This window comes from Uranotaenia lowii, chromosome 3, assembly GCF_029784155.1.
Source record: "Uranotaenia lowii strain MFRU-FL chromosome 3, ASM2978415v1, whole genome shotgun sequence".
In the NCBI taxonomy this organism is placed as follows: Eukaryota; Metazoa; Arthropoda; class Insecta; order Diptera; family Culicidae; genus Uranotaenia; species Uranotaenia lowii.
The window spans coordinates 199,874,783-199,893,563 of NC_073693.1; the positions used below are offsets into that span (position 1 = coordinate 199,874,783).

Below are 18,781 nucleotides of genomic sequence, written 5' to 3' on the forward strand. Positions count from 1 at the left end.
GCCACCCCAGAGCCGGTGTGAAAGTTGTGAAAAAAAAGTTTTTTTTTGGAAAATAAATTAATCCCTTATTGAAAATGGGAGAAAATAATTGTTTTTATTGCTTATTATATGCACAGCCAATATTAAACTTTAATTTTGAATTGAATATAAATTTCATACTAAATACTGCCGGTTGTGTTGAAAGAAATAGCTGGTTTCCACACCCAAAATTCAGCCTCTGTGCCAATGGCGTGTAGTCAATTACATAGCATCATTGGTACAAGAAGATAACGCGATCGGTGCTGATTCGATTTGCTCCCACCGGCATTAATCTCCCAAGTTAACCGAATTGCGTATGTCTGAAAGAAACAAAATAAAAACAGTTTCACGTCCCTCCCTATCGCATCACAACTTGATGATTCACAAGACGAAGAAGGATGGAAATAAATACCGGCCAACACCAGGCAGCCAGCGAACCGAGCACTGTGCGTGTGAATGTAGCAAAAGCAACAACAAAAACATCCTTCTAATTCAATCCACAGGCAAACAACCACGGCCGAGCTGTGCGTGTGTATGCAGTAAAAGCAACAACAAAAAAAAACATTCCTTCAATTCAATTCGCCGGCAAACAACCACGGCTGAGCTGTGCGTGTGTATGTAGCAAAAGCAACAAGAATATATTCCTTCAATTAAATTGCTGGAAATTTTGCTGGAAAGTCAGCGGGACAAAAACCAGCAAAATTTTGCTGGTTTCCAGCAAAAAAAAATTTGCTGTGTATCATCTTGATTTTAGTGATTTTAGTGATTGCTGGTTGTGGCTAGCAAGCCCAATTGACACGTTTTTTGGAGTGATGATTTGATGTCATTTACTATGAAAATGTATTTTTCAAACGATCGTCAAAACAAGCTTTCCTCGCGACACGAAGCGATTTGCTTCCCGAGTTAAACATTGGCAACAACGACTCTTATAAATAGTCCCACGTTTAGACAGCAAAATTTTAACTCTATATGGCCTGGCTTCGACCAGACCGAACTGAACGCCATGAGAAAATTTTTAAACTGCAGATTTTGAAACTCATGTCATTCGTTTGCGAGACCAGAACAAGTAAATTTATTCACTGGGATGTGTTTCTTAGGTTATAAACTATTTGTTCTGGTTGATAAGTTTCACAGATTTTGTCCAAGGATGAAAATATAAGTACATAAAACTTAAGTGTCTCGGAAAACTGCTGATGGCGTTCAGTTCGATCTGGTCGAATCCCGACCATATGTGGCTTAGTCCTTTCCCGCGAACAATTTCTTCCGCGCACGACCACTGTTTCAAAACCAGAATCTCGTTTAAACATCAAATCCCTCTGACAGATTCTTGGCCATCTATCAAGAATCCTCACTGTTGCATTAATTTCGCTATCCTTCGAGATGAACTTCACCGTTCAGCTTGAAGACGGAAATTGCCCGTTAACACCTCAATCCACTTACTACCTCATTGATAACCTTAATTCATTATCAGAAGAAAACTACAGTTTGCACTCATCTGGGCTTTGACCTCTTTGCTTCTTGTAGAAGATTTGTTTTGTCTTCGCAAATTTCCGTTTCTCTTGATCACCTTGTTAAAAAATGGTTCAATTTGAACACGAAAACAAACCTCAAATTATTAAATTCGTCCAAATTCCCAATTGACTAAGCAAGTTTAGGCCGTACGTCTAATGTGCCGAGCAATGCATCGCCTTAGCAGGTGCAATATTGCAACAACTACAAATGTTCGTCACTGTTACCGATCTAGATCATCGCATCAAGCCGCTTCAGCCATTTACTCCCATCAACACTGTGGTGTATGGTGGTTTGAGAGAATCGCTCGCTCGCTGAACGACACTTTACTCCGTTGGCAGCCTAACGATGAAAGAGGACGATGCCGCGTGCCTGGCTGTCTGGTTGGCTGTTGGAGGGAGTACTGCTGTCACCGTTGGTAGCAAAGAAGTTCAGTCAGATCCGACTGATTTGACTATTCGCATTGCAGTCATTTTTTTTCCTCTCTAGCAACCCAACACTTGTTTCGGTCATCCGCATTAAAGCCATTTCTCCCGCATTTAAGCGATTCTACTGTTTTCCTGCTTCCACGCAGAATAGAACAGAACTTTCATCCGCATCGAAGCGACTGTTCTATTTATAACTTTTCCTGCAATTACGCAGATCAGACTGAATTTTCCGCATTTAAGCGACTGATCCATTTCTCAAACATTTTCCTGCTCTACCGCAGAATGGTGTCCGACTTCTCGTTTTGTTTTTTTTTTTTACATATGAAGCGGATGACGGCCATTTCTTAGTTCACGATCCGTTCTTTTTCTTTATTTGTTCACCTTTTCCTTTATACTCACCCGCGGAATTCGCCATCCTCGTCGCCAATGTAGTGTCCGCTGATAGACGTCAAGGAGAAGGCACGTCGTTCTCCGTTGCTCTCTGAAATACGAGTGCTGTTATATTCATTCTTCTGCTGTAGAGAGCAGATCCAGAGGCCTGAGCCGTTAAGCATCATATGTTTGAAAAGGCACAATACTACAATGTCATTTTTTTTAATCTTGCCAATTTAGTCAAATAAGTCAATTGTGTCAATTTAGTCAATTTGTAAATTTTGTCAATTCTGTCAAGTTTTTAAATTTTTTCAAATTTGTAAATTTTGTGAATTAGGCCAAATGGCATCATTGTGCTCTCAGAACGCTTCCTGAAACGTTGGCTAAATGAGAGATTGCAAAATTAGGTATAATTTTGTCATAAAAGTCTGTTCTGGTTGTTCTTACAAGCTGTAAAAAAATCATTCATCTGTTAAAAATTATTTAGTTGCAGTTTTTCTCAGAGCTCATATTTTCAATTCGAATGGTTTCCTGGTGATCTGATAATAATCTTTTTTTATTGATCACTGAGATTTCAAAAACTCATAAAATATACAAAACAGTAAAGGAATCAATTTCAATTGTATTTATGTTACTAAAAAACCTTAGGTATCCGAACGAAAAGCACTTTATCCTATATGTAACATTATAGTAAAACATATTGTTGCATATCTGTAGGCGATTTTTGCATTGTATTGGCATGTATGGTATTGTAGATTACCATACATGCCAATTCCATCATACCATAAGTAAAGATTGTTCATAAAACAAAGTTAACTCCTGATTTTAAAGTGAAGTTGACGGTTTTGAAAATTTAATGAAATACTCAAATAATCAGGTTGAAAGCCGTAAAATAGTTTATATAGCTTAACTTTTTTATGGATAAAGTCTATGTTGCAAAACAAAGTATTGCTAACGTTTTGCTTTCAAGACACGAATGCCACAAAGATAATATAGTGTCAATAATAAAACCTTAAAAAAAAGTTTTGCGTTCACTTCATAACAGAAAAGCTTAATCAGTTTCAGGAAAGAAGATAAGGAATTTATTAAATTAGACTTTCTCTACAATTTAATATTTGTTTTTCTTTAAATGAGTGTATTGCAATGCACACAGCGGCTGGACAAGTAAAATAGATTGATTTTTTCTTAAGAAAATAATGTTCATAATTGTAACTTTTGTTTATAATTTTATAATCTGCGATGTTGGTTGTTGCAACGTTATCCGTCTTCGAATATCAGACGAAAACATCAGATATATTATAGCAATTTAAAATCGAAAATAATTATAGTAAAGCTTTTGCTATTGCCCCACAGAGAGCGCTTGCCTATCTAGGTTCGTGTCACAGATGCTTAAGAAGTGTCGACCCTGTCACAGAAATTTTTATAAAGGGACCCCCTAATATATAAATTTAAACTTCTGATTTCTCGAAACTCAGTATAATTCAAGATGTCTCACCTATACCAAATTGTTCGTCATAACTCATACAACAATGCTGATATAGTGGCTACGTGTTTTTTTTTAGATTTTTGAACAAATATTTTCGAATAAATGAAAAGAAATTTTTTGGTTTTTCCATAAAAATTCATCTGTTCAACATTTGAACACCCTGTATCTCGAAACTGCCCACAATTCAGAATGTCTCACCTATACCAGATTGTTCAGCAGAGTCTATAGAACGATGCTGATATAGTGGCTACGTGTTTTTTTTTAGATTTTTGAACAAATATTTTCGAATAAATGAAAAAAAAATTTTGGTTTTTCCATAAAAATTCTTCTGTTCAACATTTGAACACCCTGTATCTCGAAACTGCCCACAATTCAGAATGTCTCACCTATACCAGATTGTTCAGCAGAGTCTATAGAACGATGCTGATATAGTGGCTACGTGTTTTTTTTTAGATTTTTGAACAAATATTTTCGAATAAATGAAAAGAAATTTTTTGGTTTTTCCATAAAAATTCTTCTGTTCAACATTTGAACACCCTGTATCTCGAAACTGCCTACAATTCAGAATGTCTCACCTATACCAGATTGTTCAGCAGAGTCTATAGAACGATGCTGATATAGTGGCTACGTGTTTTTTTTTAGATTTTTGAACAAATATTTTCGAATAAATGAAAAGAAATTTTTTGGTTATTCCATAAAAATTCATCTGTTCAACATTTGAACACCCTGTATCTCGAAACTGCCTACAATTCAGAATGTCTCACCTATACCAGATTGTTCAGCAGAGTCTATAGAACGATGCTGATATAGTGGCTACGTGTTTTTTTTTAGATTTTTGAACAAATATTTTCGAATAAATGAAAAGAAATTTTTTGGTTTTTCCATAAAAATTCTTCTGTTCAACATTTGAACACCCTGTATCTCGAAACTGCCTACAATTCAGAATGTCTCACCTATACCAGATTGTTCAGCAGAGTCTATAGAACGATGCTGATATAGTGGCTACGTGTTTTTTTTTTAGATTTTTGAACAAATAAATTCGAATAATATAAAGAAAATTTTGGGTTTTTCCATAAAAATTCTTCTGGTCAACATTTGAACACCCTGTATCTCGAAACTGCCTACAATTCAGAATGTCTCACCTATACCAGATTGTTCAGCAGAGTCTATAGAACGATGCTGATATAGTGGCTACGTGTTTTTTTTTAGATTTTTGAACAAATATTTTCGAATAAATGAAAAGAAATTTTTTGGTTTTTCCATAAAAATTCATCTGTTCAACATTTGAACACCCTGTATCTCGAAACTGCCTACAATTCAGAATGTCTCACCTATACCAGATTGTTCAGCAGAGTCTATAGAACGATGCTGATATAGTGGCTACGTGTTTTTTTTTAGATTTTTGAACAAATATTTTCGAATAAATGAAAAGAAATTTTTTGGTTTTTCCATAAAAATTCTTCTGTTCAACATTTGAACACCCTGTATCTCGAAACTGCCTACAATTCAGAATGTCTCACCTATACCAGATTGTTCAGCAGAGTCTATAGAACGATGCTGATATAGTGGCTACGTGTTTTTTTTTAGATTTTTGAACAAATATTTTCGAATAAATGAAAAGAAATTTTTTGGTTTTTCCATAAAAATTCATCTGTTCAACATTTGAACACCCTGTATCTCGAAACTGCCTACAATTCAGAATGTCTCACCTATACCAGATTGTTCAGCAGAGTCTATAGAACGATGCTGATATAGTGGCTACGTGTTTTTTTTTAGATTTTTGAACAAATATTTTCGAATAAATGAAAAGAAATTTTTTGGTTTTTCCATAAAAATTCTTCTGTTCAACATTTGAACACCCTGTATCTCGAAACTGCCTACAATTCAGAATATCTCACCTATACCAGATTGTTCAGCAGAGTCTATAGAACGATGCTGATATAGTGGCTACGTGTTTTTTTTTAGATTTTTGAACAAATATTTTCGAATAAATGAAAAGAAATTTTTTGGTTTTTCCATAAAAATTCATCTGTTCAACATTTGAACACCCTGTATCTCGAAACTGCCTACAATTCAGAATGTCTCACCTATACCAGATTGTTCAGCAGAGTCTATAGAACGATGCTGATATAGTGGCTACGTGTTTTTTTTAGATTTTTGAACAAATATTTTCGAATAAATGAAAAGAAAATTTTTTGTTTTTCCATAAAAAATCTTCTGTTCAACATTTGAACACTCTGTATCTCGAAACTGCCCACAATTCAGAATGTCTCACCTATACCAGATTGTTCAGCAGAGTCTATAGAACGATGCTGATATAGTGGCTACTTGTTTTTTTTTAGATTTTTGAACAAATATTTTCGAATAAATGAAAAGAAATTTTTTGGTTTTTCCATAAAAATTCTTCTGTTCAACATTTGAACACCCTGTATCTCGAAACTGCCCACAATTCAGAATGTCTCACCTATACCAGATTGTTCAGCAGAGTCTATAGAACGATGCTGATATAGTGGCTACGTGTTTTTTTTTAGATTTTTGAACAAATAAATTCGAATAATATAAAGAAAATTTTGGGTTTTTCCATAAAAATTCTTCTGTTCAACATTTGAACACCCTGTATCTCGAAACTGCCTACAATTCAGAATGTCTCACCTATACCAGATTGTTCAGCAGAGTCTATAGAACGATGCTGATATAGTGGCTACGTGTTTTTTTTTAGATTTTTGAACAAATATTTTCGAATAAATGAAAAGAAAATTTTTTGTTTTTCCATAAAAAATCTTCTGTTCAACATTTGAACACTCTGTATCTCGAAACTGCCCACAATTCAGAATGTCTCACCTATACCAGATTGTTCAGCAGAGTCTATAGAACGATGCTGATATAGTGGCTACGTGTTTTTTTTTAGATTTTTGAACAAATATTTTCGAATAAATGAAAAGAAATTTTTGGTTTTTCCATAAAAATTCATCTGTTCAACATTTGAACACCCTGTATCTCGAAACTGCCTACAATTCAGAATGTCTCACCTATACCAGATTGTTCAGCAGAGTCTATAGAACGATGCTGATATAGTGGCTACGTGTTTTTTTTTAGATTTTTGAACAAATATTTTCGAATAAATGAAAAGAAAATTTTTGGTGTTTCCATAAAAATTCTTCTGTTCAACATTTGAACACCCTGTATCTCGAAACTGCCCACAATTCAGAATGTCTCACCTATACCAGATTGTTCAGCAGAGTCTATAGAACGATGCTGATATAGTGGCTACGTGTTTTTTTTTAGATTTTTGAACAAATATTTTCGAATAAATGAAAAGAAATTTTTGGTTTTTCCATAAAAATTCTTCTGTTCAACATTTGAACACCCTGTATCTCGAAACTGCCCACAATTCAGAATGTCTCACCTATACCAGATTGTTCAGCAGAGTCTATAGAACGATGCTGATATAGTGGCTACGTGTTTTTTTTTAGATTTTTGAACAAATATTTTCGAATAAATGAAAAGAAATTTTTTGGTTTTTCCATAAAAATTCTTCTGTTCAACATTTGAACATCCTGTATCTCGAAACTGCCCACAATTCAGAATGTCTCACCTATACCAGATTGTTCAGCAGAGTCTATAGAACGATGCTGATATAGTGGCTACGTGTTTTTTTTTAGATTTTTGAACAAATATTTTCGAATAAATGAAAAGAAATTTTTGGTTTTTCCATAAAAATTCTTCTGTTCAACATTTGAACACCCTTTTTCTCGAAACTGCCCACAATTCAGAATGTCTCACCTATACCAGATTGTTCAGCAGAGTCTATAGAACGATGCTGATATAGTGGCTACGTGTTTTTTTTTAGATTTTTTAACAAATATTTTCGAATAAATAAAAAGAAAATTTTTGGTTTTTCCATAAAAATTCTTCTGTGCAACATTTGAACACCCTGTATCTCGAAACTGCCCACAATTCAGAATGTCTCACTTATACCAGATTGTTCAGCAGAGTCTATAGAACGATGCTGATATAGTGGCTACGTGTTTTTTTTTTAGATTTTTGAACAAATATTTTCGAATAAATGAAAAGAAAATTTTTGGTTTTTCCATAAAAATTCTTCTGTTCAACATTTGAACACCCTTTATCTCGAAACTGCCTACAATTCAGAATGTCTCTTCTATACCAGATTGTTCAGCAGAGTCTATAGAACGATGCTGATATAGTGGCTACGTGTTTTTTTTTATATTTTTGAACAAATATTTCCGAATAAATTAAAAAGAAATTTAAATTTCACTTGCGACGAACCTAGAAAATTATCGTTGAAAATTGTTATAGCAAAGCTTTTTCTATTGCCCCACAGATAGCGCTAGCGTGTCTTGGCGAGTTGAAATGTTTCGGCCCTGACGCTGAAATGTTTCGGCCTTAACTTGATACAAGCGTTTCCCACCACTGACACCTACTACTACTCTACACATCGCAAAACAAAAGTGATAAACCAACTACAATCTACGTCAACTTCTGATATCGTGCTGTTTCGAGACTGATTAACCTTATGTAGCTGTGAGCTTTCGACTTTTGTTTTCCCGTTCGGCTAAGCCGTTTCACTCGAGCTCTACACACCACTTATTGCCAACTATACAAACACGCGTTCTCAAACGATTGAAGTTAAATTTAACTTTTTTTCATTGTCCTTAGAAACTTTCTTATAGGAAAGATAGTAAAATGTTGACTAGTATGTCCAACAAATTTAAAGCGAACAAATGTTTGTAATAGCAAATTGATGTGAAATGTGTTCTTAGTTTCTTAATAAAACTATATTTTATTACTGGGTTCATTTAGCAGTGCAAAAACGCGTAACATGTTCAATGGGCCGAAAAAATGCGCCGGCTGTCGTGTCGGAATTTTGACCGAAATTATATTTGTGTAAATTTAGTTATCCTGCCTATTTTTTCCCTTGTAATTTAAGTTGTCCTATTTTGGTTATCTAGTAATTTATACTTGGTTTACAAGGAAATGTCAGACTACTATACATAGTTAGTTATCGAGCAGAAATATTTAATTTAACTATTTTTAGTGAATAAATATGGATTCAATCTAAATGGTGTTTTTTGTTTTTTTTTCTTCGCGAACTGTCCTTATTTTTATTAAGTTCTTTTTCAAAGAGAAAATACCATCAATTGATAAATGAAAGTTTTTTTTTCAATAGCATCTGTTAAAACTATTTTTTAACTTTTTTTGTTGTCACAATCGAAACTCTCTAGGAAACTTTAAGACAACGTGAATTTTCAATATTTTTGTTTCTTTTCATATTATCATTTCGTCTTTTTCTAGAACCTGCTATGTATTCCAATCGATTTCAGTTTTCAGCTATGATTATGTTAAGGTATAATGGTATTTTGTACATTCTAGACATCATTCACCTTCGAATCAGTCTTGCGCTCCATCTTCGAACGCCACTTCCAACAGACAGTCTTCATCGTCATCGGGCACCGGAGGTGGATCAATCTCGGAACCACCATCTCAATCTTCGCATCACCCACGTGCATCAGGACGTGGGGGCACGCATAACAGTAACAGTTCGGGTTCCGGATCAAGCAGCGCAACAAACACGACATCATCCAACGTATTTCAGGTTCAACAGCAAACCATTTACAACACCGCCCATCAGGTAGAGTAGCGCTAATCCAGCAATGTGACTAGAGCTGTTACCATACATTCATTGGCGGATGTTCTATCATTAAATCACATATTGATGTAAGGGTTCATCATCTCATCGCATGAAATCCATTACTTGAAATACCTTATTTATTCGAAGCTCTCATATGTTGACATAGTGTATTACGGTTCAAGTGTTATCATCAGGATTAGCGTCTTACAATAATGTGCCGAAATTTATTTTTTCGATCGATTACCACCAGATTCCGCTTTTGTTGGAGCACCACCAACAGGAGCACCATTCTCAGCAACACCATCCGCCTCTGCCGTCTGTTCAAGCAGCACCTCACGGGGCACACCATCTGCGGCAAACGTCGCCGACAGTTCCCTCCTCGCGAGCACATCAGTCACGCGACCACAATACGAGTCGTGTGGCGGTCCCAGATGGTGCCAATCTGCCGCCATCTCTAGGACCGCCGTCTTCACATTCCCATCATCCTGTGTCGTCGATTCACTCCTCCTCACAACAGCCGCCTCCACCCGCACCTTCCACGCTTCCACCGCACCACCACATTACTCCCCCGCACCATCAAGTGCAATCCTCCGGCCATCCACCACCTCCACCACCGCCACACGTTCAACAGCAGAGGCAAAGACATTAAGAAATGTGTGACTTGAGTCTCCTTGCAATAATGGGATCAGATACACCATTGTGTGCTGCATAATCACTGCAATTTACCTGAACACCGAAGTCTCCGAATGCACCTACAAAACGTGCTTTTAAATCAGATTAATATAATTTTGAAGTAGTCAATTCAGTGAAAAATGTTGTATCAAACAGCTAGTTAACGAAGTTTAACGTTGAGAAGTACAAGACAAATTTCTGCTGAAATCACATTATTCCTTTTCGTAATTAACCCAAACCAATGGACACTTTCAACAATGTAGAAACTGCACCTATTTTAGAGAGGGCGTACCCATTGCGTACGCATGCCAAATTTCAAGACTTTTACTGCTTTCATCCTCGTCCATTCATTGCAATTCTATGTCAATTTCACTTTGTAAACCTCAACACTTTTTGATCATCGACATTTTGTGTTTCAGAGTTATCAAAACTCTAAACTGCTTTCGACGCACATACTTTTCCAAGATATACTTTAACTTTGATCTGAAACATAGAATACTGATGTTAAACCACATTAGAGATGGTGGAACTCGAAATCTTAACTTCAAATCGAAATACCCATTTCATAAACAATTTTCTTTAGTGGTCGGATTTGGAAATTTTCTATATTTGGGGATTATTCAATTCAGATCATTTAGAGTAAAATTGGCAATCTCACTTCTTAATCGGAGATGTTTGCCTAGAAATTTGGATTGATTCAACTTTGGCGTATTGTCAAATTAGATTTACTTCTTTCTTTGAATTTTTCTATGTCAACGACAGTTGGAAAACAGAAGCTTTAAATTGTTTTTTTTTTTTGGTTAATTTTCGTAAAAATAAACCGCTTTGGGCATCTGATTATGCTGCACTTTCGAATTAAATATTCCGATAGTTTAAAGATTATCAAACACCCACTTAATTCAAGGCTTTTTAAGAGAAATGTCAATATAATATAGTGGAAAATGTGTTAGATTTAAAGCCGTTGTTCAATATTTTCTGTTTACGTAAACGTTTTTTCAACAGTTCTAGAATGATTGGTGGCTTAAATTAGTAAAAAGTTATTTATGTAAGAGAACTTTATTGTGTGACAACCAACTTGTCTTGTGACTATTATAAACAATTTTCAGTTTAAACTCGGATGGGTTGCATTGTAACAGACGAGACTGCTTTAAAACAAATATTTTGGGTCGAATTTGTTCTCCGTGTTATGCTTTAACTACCTAGATGACTCATCAAATAATAGTGAAAGGTAAAACAGTTTAATCATTGTATAATGATTCGAACATTGCTACATGTTTTCTTTTGCAAATAAACCAGAATTGAGAAGATTCATATCCGAAATATTACGCAAAATGCCTGATTTCGCTGTAACTAATTGGGAGTTCACTTTCTTTAGTTACACAATGGCTTTAGCAAGGGACATTCTTTTTTATTTATAAATAGCAAATATTATCCCATTCCATCAGTTTTTTTTTAAACTTTGTTGCACGAACTCGCATAATTTTCCCTTTTTATGAGGATTCTACAATAAACCGTAAATGTTACAAACACACATCACTCAGGTTGAATCTTAAATTGTAAATACATTTCAGAGAACATCATACTGATCGTTTTCCCGCATTTTATTGAACAAATTGAAATAAACAGCTAGGCATGTGTGCTTAGAAAAGAATGATATTATAAAAAAGCATACTTACATACTTTGGAAACACAAAAAATACAAACCTTAAGACAAAATACGAATCAAACCATAAAGATAACCACTTTGGCCCACATCAAAATACCCTGTAATCAATGAATCTTGTGCAATGGTATAAATAAATATGAAGTTAAACTATTGAATTTTGTTTGCAGTCAGTTTCGTGGAACTTTTATCACAGCCTTGGTAAATAAAAGATTTCAACTCCCAAATTTGATGTTTAGTAATGATAATCGTACCGTTGACGATTGCAACCGAGTTTGCATAAAAGTGCTTTGCTTTGTTCGAAGAATTTAGTAAGTTAACGACAAAAAATATTTAATTGTGATACTCTATTCTCTATTTTTTAACAAGCTGGCAAAATATACATAATCCATACCCTAGATCACACTTGAAATAAAACGACGCGGTGCTATGAAAATTTTAAAGACTTGACGAGAACAAGCAGAATTTACGAATAATTTCAACATTAGATCTACAAAGAAGCCTTCAAACATTTTCAACGGACAAATTCATTTTGAAGCAGCACGTATCGCTGGCTAGTAGCTTCCGGATGTTCTCTTCGAATCGCTTCTGAATCCAGCTGAAGTCCATGATGCTCTTCGGTTTGCATTCGATCCAATAACGGTCGAATTCGTAGAAAAGATAGCAATAAAATTGGTGAAACGATTCGATCGACAGTCGCTGTTGATTGTAGAAATGGGTTTTGGCTTCACCCGACTTCAGCAAATGGTATGCCATCGAGGTAAGGTTTATGCCGACAATGGCGAAGAAATATCCGTGCAGTGGATGGTGCGAGTGAGACAGCAGGTGACGTGCCGTTCCGTTGTACTGTTGAGCGAAGTAGACTAGATTATCCAACCCCAGCATACCCATTCCACGAAAGTCCGTCTTTGGATCGTCGCCCTGGGTTAGAATTTTTTAATATTAAAATTTATTGATGACCGATTAAAATGTATTGACAACATTCACATTACCTGAAATCCAATATCCTGCCACTGGTTCGTAATTCTTCCCTCGAGTTGAACGTCCCCTTTTAACATGCCCCAAAGTTTCAAAAGTTTCTCTTCGTGATCGGCATTCTCGCAATCATACTGTGTGCTTCGTAGTTCTTCGACCAAATGGAACAAACGTTTGTAGCCCCAAATTTTCTCTGCACACGTGCCAAAAGTTCGCGGGAAGTCCACATGTACCTTGGGATTGATTTTCTTAACATGTAGCACTGTCCCCACGGCACGTGTTGTGATTTCCTCTTGAAGGAAGTGCTCCTCCACCTGGCATGTGACTAGTTCATTAAGGATCAACAGCATTTGTTTGATGCGTGGCCTACGCGATAGTTCCAGGGACATCTGAACCTTTCTGGTTCGCAGCGCCCCCGGAGCACATCCGTAGCATATTCGCTGCAATTCACAGAGGTTGGTAAATCGATGCAAGAGCCATTTCAGGAGTGGCCTCGCGAGGAAATAGAAGAAGTTGAACACCTTGAAGAGCATTCGCGAGTTGGCAGGTAGCATGATGGCTTATCTGGCAAACGTTATCACAAGAACTAATCCGTTCAAAATTGCTCGTTTAAAAGAACAACTCATTCGCTTCCAATCTATCGATTCAACTGTGTACGTCCTCATTTGCCATGGTGATAGAGAACAACAACCTCCAGCTGACGAGTTTTTTGGCGTTGTATGTACTCTTCCTCATTCACAACATCCTCCATTCATTGGATGCGATTTTCGAGAAGCAAAAAGACATTATCATTTTTCTACGCGATGCGCATGACGCAGAACCTGCCAGAATCCTAATTTTATCCTCGCAATTCTTTACGCTTCTTTTAAATACTTCAATATGCCTGAAATATACAAAAATGATAATGAATTTTAAAGTAACGGTACATTGCGTTTTTTCTACTACCTTATTTAGAAACAGACTAGGAAAGTAAACATGAAAATGTATCAATGAAATCAAATAAAGAACACGCAGAAAGGCACACATCAAGAAACACGAGATTGACGGTCGAATGATTCGAACAATTTGAATTTTGCACTGGCATAAATCAAAGTATCATATTTACCGAATTCAGGAATGAATATGAATAAGTAAACAACTACACTGAAAATCGAAAATACCCAAACTTGAGAACTGCCACCCGCCAAACCTAAGTTCGATATTGACAACTCAAGTTTGTGAAAAAATCACAGCTTGAAAATAAGCCAAACTTGTCCTTCAAGCGGAGAACTGTTTTTTTGGGGGGTTTTTGTTGTAAGCGAATCTTATTCTGTTACCTCCATCGTGGCAGATTTTGGTTTGGGGGGTAAGTTCAAAGCGAAGAACTGTTTTTTTTTGGGGATAACTTTTATTCCCGCTTCATTCGCAGAAAATCTCACATATACGATGACGTAGCTACCTCTCTCAACAACTCTCCGGTGGTCGAGCGGTTAGCATCCTGAGATGGTAATCGCAAAGCCATTGCAGGTATGGGTATGATTCCTGTACCTGGCGATATTTTTTTTTTATTTTGATTTCCATTTTATTGTGGTATCAGATTTTGGGGGATGAGTTCTCCTTTAAGAGCTTAACTTTGTGCTATGCCACCAATAGCCAAACCTGTAGGGAGGGAGTTTCATTCGGGTTGGCGGGGAAAGTTCTCAAGTTTGGGTATTTTCGAGGTTCAGTGTAATGAATGAATGGGCTATAAGATTCAAACATCTTTACATTGATTTATTTTTTATTTTTATTTAGGTATCTATAACAGCTAAATAGTCGTTAAACTTATCAACAAGTATTTTCGTTTCAATATTTTAAGAAAACAAAATTATAAAATATCCAGTAAATTAAATAAAAAATTGAAGTTTTCATTCAGTGTGAACTTTTTGTTGTCGATTCCCCGTTTTATTCCCGCAACACTGGCTTGTGTAGAGATTTTGCTTGGTTGTATTTCCCAGCATCAGGTGGCTCTCACTGATAAATCATTTCACACATTTTGCAATTTATTCCACACATTATCGGCAAATATATGGAGCTGTCAAAACGCTTTGTGGCTTTTACACACCATACAGATTCGAAATTTACACATTATCCGGATCAGTCTTTATAAGATGAAAGTGTGTGAAATCACACTTGTTGTTTTCTCAATCAATTTGGTGTCAACCACAATACGTCGAAGAATTTATACGGTTGGATCGTCGTAACAAGTGAAATGTAAGTTGCCGCTATTATTCAAATCTATAAAAATCATACTATTGAATTATTTTGTTCCTTATTCTAGATTTCGGACTCAGCCAACTGCTTGCTGTCGGTACCATTTGGCGAGGAATTGTTCGGCAGAAACTTAAGAGGAGTTTTCAAAAACACAAAAAAAAAAATATTTAGAATCCTCATTTAAATAAATAAAAGCACTTTAAAAATCACCAGCATTTCATTCGGTTCTAATCATTCATAAAAATAGCGGCCTTTTTCCATATTTCTTGATTTTACACATTTTCCTTTCTAAGCCTTCATTATTTCACACATTTTCCCGTTTTAAACGCTTTTTGCATAATGTGTGAAACGCTCACATTTCGTTTCTTAAGCGGTGTTTCACAAAAATGTGCAGCAGTACCTTCACACATTTAATGTGTTGGTCTACTTATTTCCAAAATGTGTGAAATTGCACACACTAATGTGTGAAGTATTTTGTCAGTGCTAATGATCTTTTTTTTGGTTAACCGACTTTTGGGAGTTTGTAAAGCTTGCAGTGGATACATGGTTACCGTTACTGCAACATTGTGACTTATTTCGTAGGATGTAGGAGACCTAAGACAGATTATTTATGATCATAGGAAATTAGCAGCTTACATCGCACCAATCGCTTTCAGCATTGATTATTAATACCGCTGATACTATTTACTGATTTTTTTCTGCTATTGCCGCGTATCTGAATTTCTACTATAAATAAGATGTCGCTCTACTAAACGCCTAAATATCGGCAATCACATGTAAACTTAAAGACGCCTTTTTATGGGAGATATAAATAAAGTTAACTTAAAAATAATTGTGTTCATTGATGTTTTGTTTGTTAAACTCCTATTTATCAAAAAGAAAAAAAATGTTTTGTTTGAAAAAAAAAATCGTTTGTTGCATGGAAATCCCTAAACTATTACAAATATACAAACACATCAAATAATGATAAGCTAAGTCAACTGCTTGATTTAGTGTGAAGAACCAATAGGCTTAAAAAATGAGCTAATTTTTTATTGGTGGTACCTATTAATCATTGTTAATGAGTCGGGGCGGTCGAACATATTGACAGGTCATTAACAGTGATCTTAAATCTTATCGAAATGAAGTCATGGGATGAAAGATTTGTAATTGCTTTAAGAAAAACTATAAATAAATAAATAAATAAGTTTTTATCAATAACTTATTATTTAAGTTATTGGTTTTTCATGTTTCTTCCGAACAAAATGTCTCAAAATCCCATACAAACTTTTGGTTCGTTGAGCGACCCTTTCCCATGATCCGATCTGACCCAAATTTGGCATGAGATCTTGTACTAGGCCTTTAAGTCTGCAGCGCATAACTTTTTCAAAAGACGGGTCATCTGGAGCACACTAGTGGTTATCCAAAAGGTTTTATGGCAATGGCGGTTTAAAATTAAAAGTGAAAAATTCTTTCATTTTTATTTTTTTTCTATGCATTGATGTTGTTCAAATTCACAAAATAGCAATATCCTAACCGAATTGTGGGCTGAATGAATCAAGTATGAGTAGATCCATTAAACAAAGTGTTGAGGGAGAATTGTGATACGTCTTTTGAGCGTAGAACACCGTCAACTTGTAGTGTATCTTTAGCTAAAAGCTGTTAATATTTCATTAGCAACATAGAAATTCAGTTATTTTATCCGACTTACAAATTTCGTAACTTCAATTTTCCTAATTCTCCTTCCAACAACTATATCCAACACACTCGCTCGTGCTACAATCAGGTAAGTACAATTTAGGTAAATATCATTGTTTTAATTTAATTTTACTTACAATAATATTATTTCTTTTCTATTTCAGATTCCAATGAACTCTATCGCGTGGACAATTCAATGCTATCGTACTTCCTGTTGACTTTGTGAATTCTACTCAACTGATTTTAATATTGTTTACTGTCATCATCATTCGTTCTCAATCATCATCATAAACTAAACACTCTGAGAAAAGCTCCTATCAGTTATCCGATAGTTGAGATACAATTTCAAACTACTTATTCTTAACTACTTTTGTTTAATTATTGATCGGCTAACACAAAGTAATACCACTGACCACACTGACATGACACTTAGAACAAAAATTCAACCATTTTCTGTCTATTTTTTGTTGTCAGATTTTGCAGGTTCGCAATACCGACGGCAGGTGGCGAACCTGAAAAATTTGACAAAAAATACCCAGTAGGAAAAATGGTCCTGTTTAGCTCGATTTTATCGTAGAAATTGCGTGTTTTATTTTTAAAGTTGGGTGGCATATCTTAACCGGGATAGAATTTCTTCGAATCGATCGATGCGCACTCTGGAATCGACATTGCGTACTTTTGGAAAAATTATCCAGAAAACGAAATCGAGTGTCCAGTCAGTATGGTCAGTGGTAATACTAAAATAATGTAACAATCGAAATAATCGAATCTCAGGCAAATTCTTATTATAATTTTCATAAGATGCATCTTATGAACCGCTTTTTAGAGTGCGAAATAATGTTTCATAAGAGTCTTATGAAATTCTTTCAATTTTCATACGGTGTTCTTAAGAAAAATAGAAGAAACGGCTTTGTGAAAAAATAATGAACACATTCATTCATGGAATCAGTTTTTTTTTCATCATCTAACAGTACGAAGCAATCGCCAGTTCATAGTTTTGTAGTTTCCCTTCAATTTTAAATGTTATTGTTATCTCCGGAATGGTAAGTTCGATTTGATGTGTTTGGTGTGATCGTTAAATATATTAGTAAACTAATATACATTATTTGTTTACTTTTCAGCAAGCTGATCGGCAAAAAACGAAAGGTCGAAGATTAAGATGCGGCAAAAATAAATTTGATGGAGCCGTCTGTTGATGCGCTGCTGATGGTGACCATGAATGATTCAATTTTAAACAAATTTGGCAAACAATAAAGTGAATGTTTTCAGCATGAAAAATCTAGAATTTTTCTTATTAGAAAGTGATTTACTGTTTCCATAAGAATCTCTTATGAAAAGCAACAACCTCTCATTGAAGTAGGCGTTCATCTTCAGAATTCATTCGCGTCATAAGACCATCTTATGAATTTCATTAATTTTTCTTATGGCGCCACTTCATAAGAGAATCTTATGGCATACATAATAGTATTTTTCTGAGTGAATATGAATGGTAAATGAGAAAAAATCTCCTCGAACAGGAATCGAGCTCGAGCCTACTGATTAACTATCCGACATCTAACCAATAGGCCAAATCGTCAGATGTAAACTAGGCATGCTGTAGCTCCATCATTCGGTTGACTACATCGAGTTGAATTCGCTGCTACGGCTGAAAACGCTCATCGCCCCCCTAATAATTGTGCTCTGTTCGCCCCGAGTCAAGAACTGAAATTAAAAACGTGTTTAAAAATTGATTATAGTGAAAATCCAAAAATTTTATGATGGTGAAAATTGAGGAACAATGTGTTCATCATGTTGCAGTGCGTACATTACAGATTAAGATGATTTTACGATCATAAAAGCTTATTTTCCAGTCCTCAAAAATTATAATATTTTCGTCACTTAAACACCGAGTTGGTTTTTTTTTTAATATTTCTATAAAAAATGATAAGGAGATTTCTTTTTTCCTGAAAAATTAACACTAGGTATAGGAAGTACGGAACTTATCTTCATGAAAATTTATTTAAGAAATTACGTGCTCTTAACGTCCTTATCTCCCCTATGTTGCTTAATAAAAAGTACCGTAATCCGGGGTAAGATTGATCACTTTTTTCAATATT

General features: G+C 35.2%; 2 protein-coding genes across 11 annotated transcripts in view; one reads left to right on the forward strand and one right to left on the reverse strand.

Moving 5' to 3' along the window:
- Positions 1 to 11,959, forward strand: part of LOC129758646 (protein AF-10) — a 55,127-nt gene extending 43,168 nt beyond the window's left edge. For 8 of the 10 annotated variants that reach the window (XM_055756198.1, XM_055756203.1, XM_055756206.1 and 5 more), the window contains exons 13-14: positions 9,208 to 9,466; positions 9,717 to 11,959. In XM_055756198.1, the coding sequence (XP_055612173.1) occupies positions 9,208 to 9,466; positions 9,717 to 10,115 (658 nt within the window). In that variant the 3' untranslated portion in view covers positions 10,116 to 11,959. Of the gene's footprint in view, positions 1 to 8,158; positions 8,892 to 9,207; positions 9,467 to 9,716 lie in introns of those variants that run through there. The other 2 variants (XM_055756205.1, XM_055756204.1) reach the window with 2 other exon arrangements.
- A 174-nt stretch (positions 11,960 to 12,133) lies between these two features.
- On the reverse strand, positions 12,134 to 13,876 carry LOC129755195 (ELMO domain-containing protein 2). The gene is made up of 3 exons (XM_055751566.1): positions 13,722 to 13,876; positions 12,794 to 13,659; positions 12,134 to 12,722 (listed from the first exon to the last, which is right to left on the reverse strand). The coding sequence occupies exons 2-3, from the start codon at positions 13,328 to 13,330 to the stop codon at positions 12,306 to 12,308; spliced, it is 954 nt and encodes a 317-aa protein (XP_055607541.1). The 5' UTR covers positions 13,331 to 13,659; positions 13,722 to 13,876; the 3' UTR covers positions 12,134 to 12,305.
- Positions 13,877 to 18,781: the final 4,905 nt, after the last annotated feature.

Excerpts from the sequence above, each read along its gene's own strand:
- LOC129755195 (XM_055751566.1), bottom strand. The coding sequence starts at position 13,330 with ATGCTACCTGCCAACTCGCGAATGCTCTTCAAGGTGTTCAACTTCTTC. Across the intron at positions 12,723-12,793 it reads GGCAGGATATTGGATTTCAG|GGCGACGATCCAAAGACGGA; the intron begins GTAATGTGAATG and ends ATTCTAACCCAG.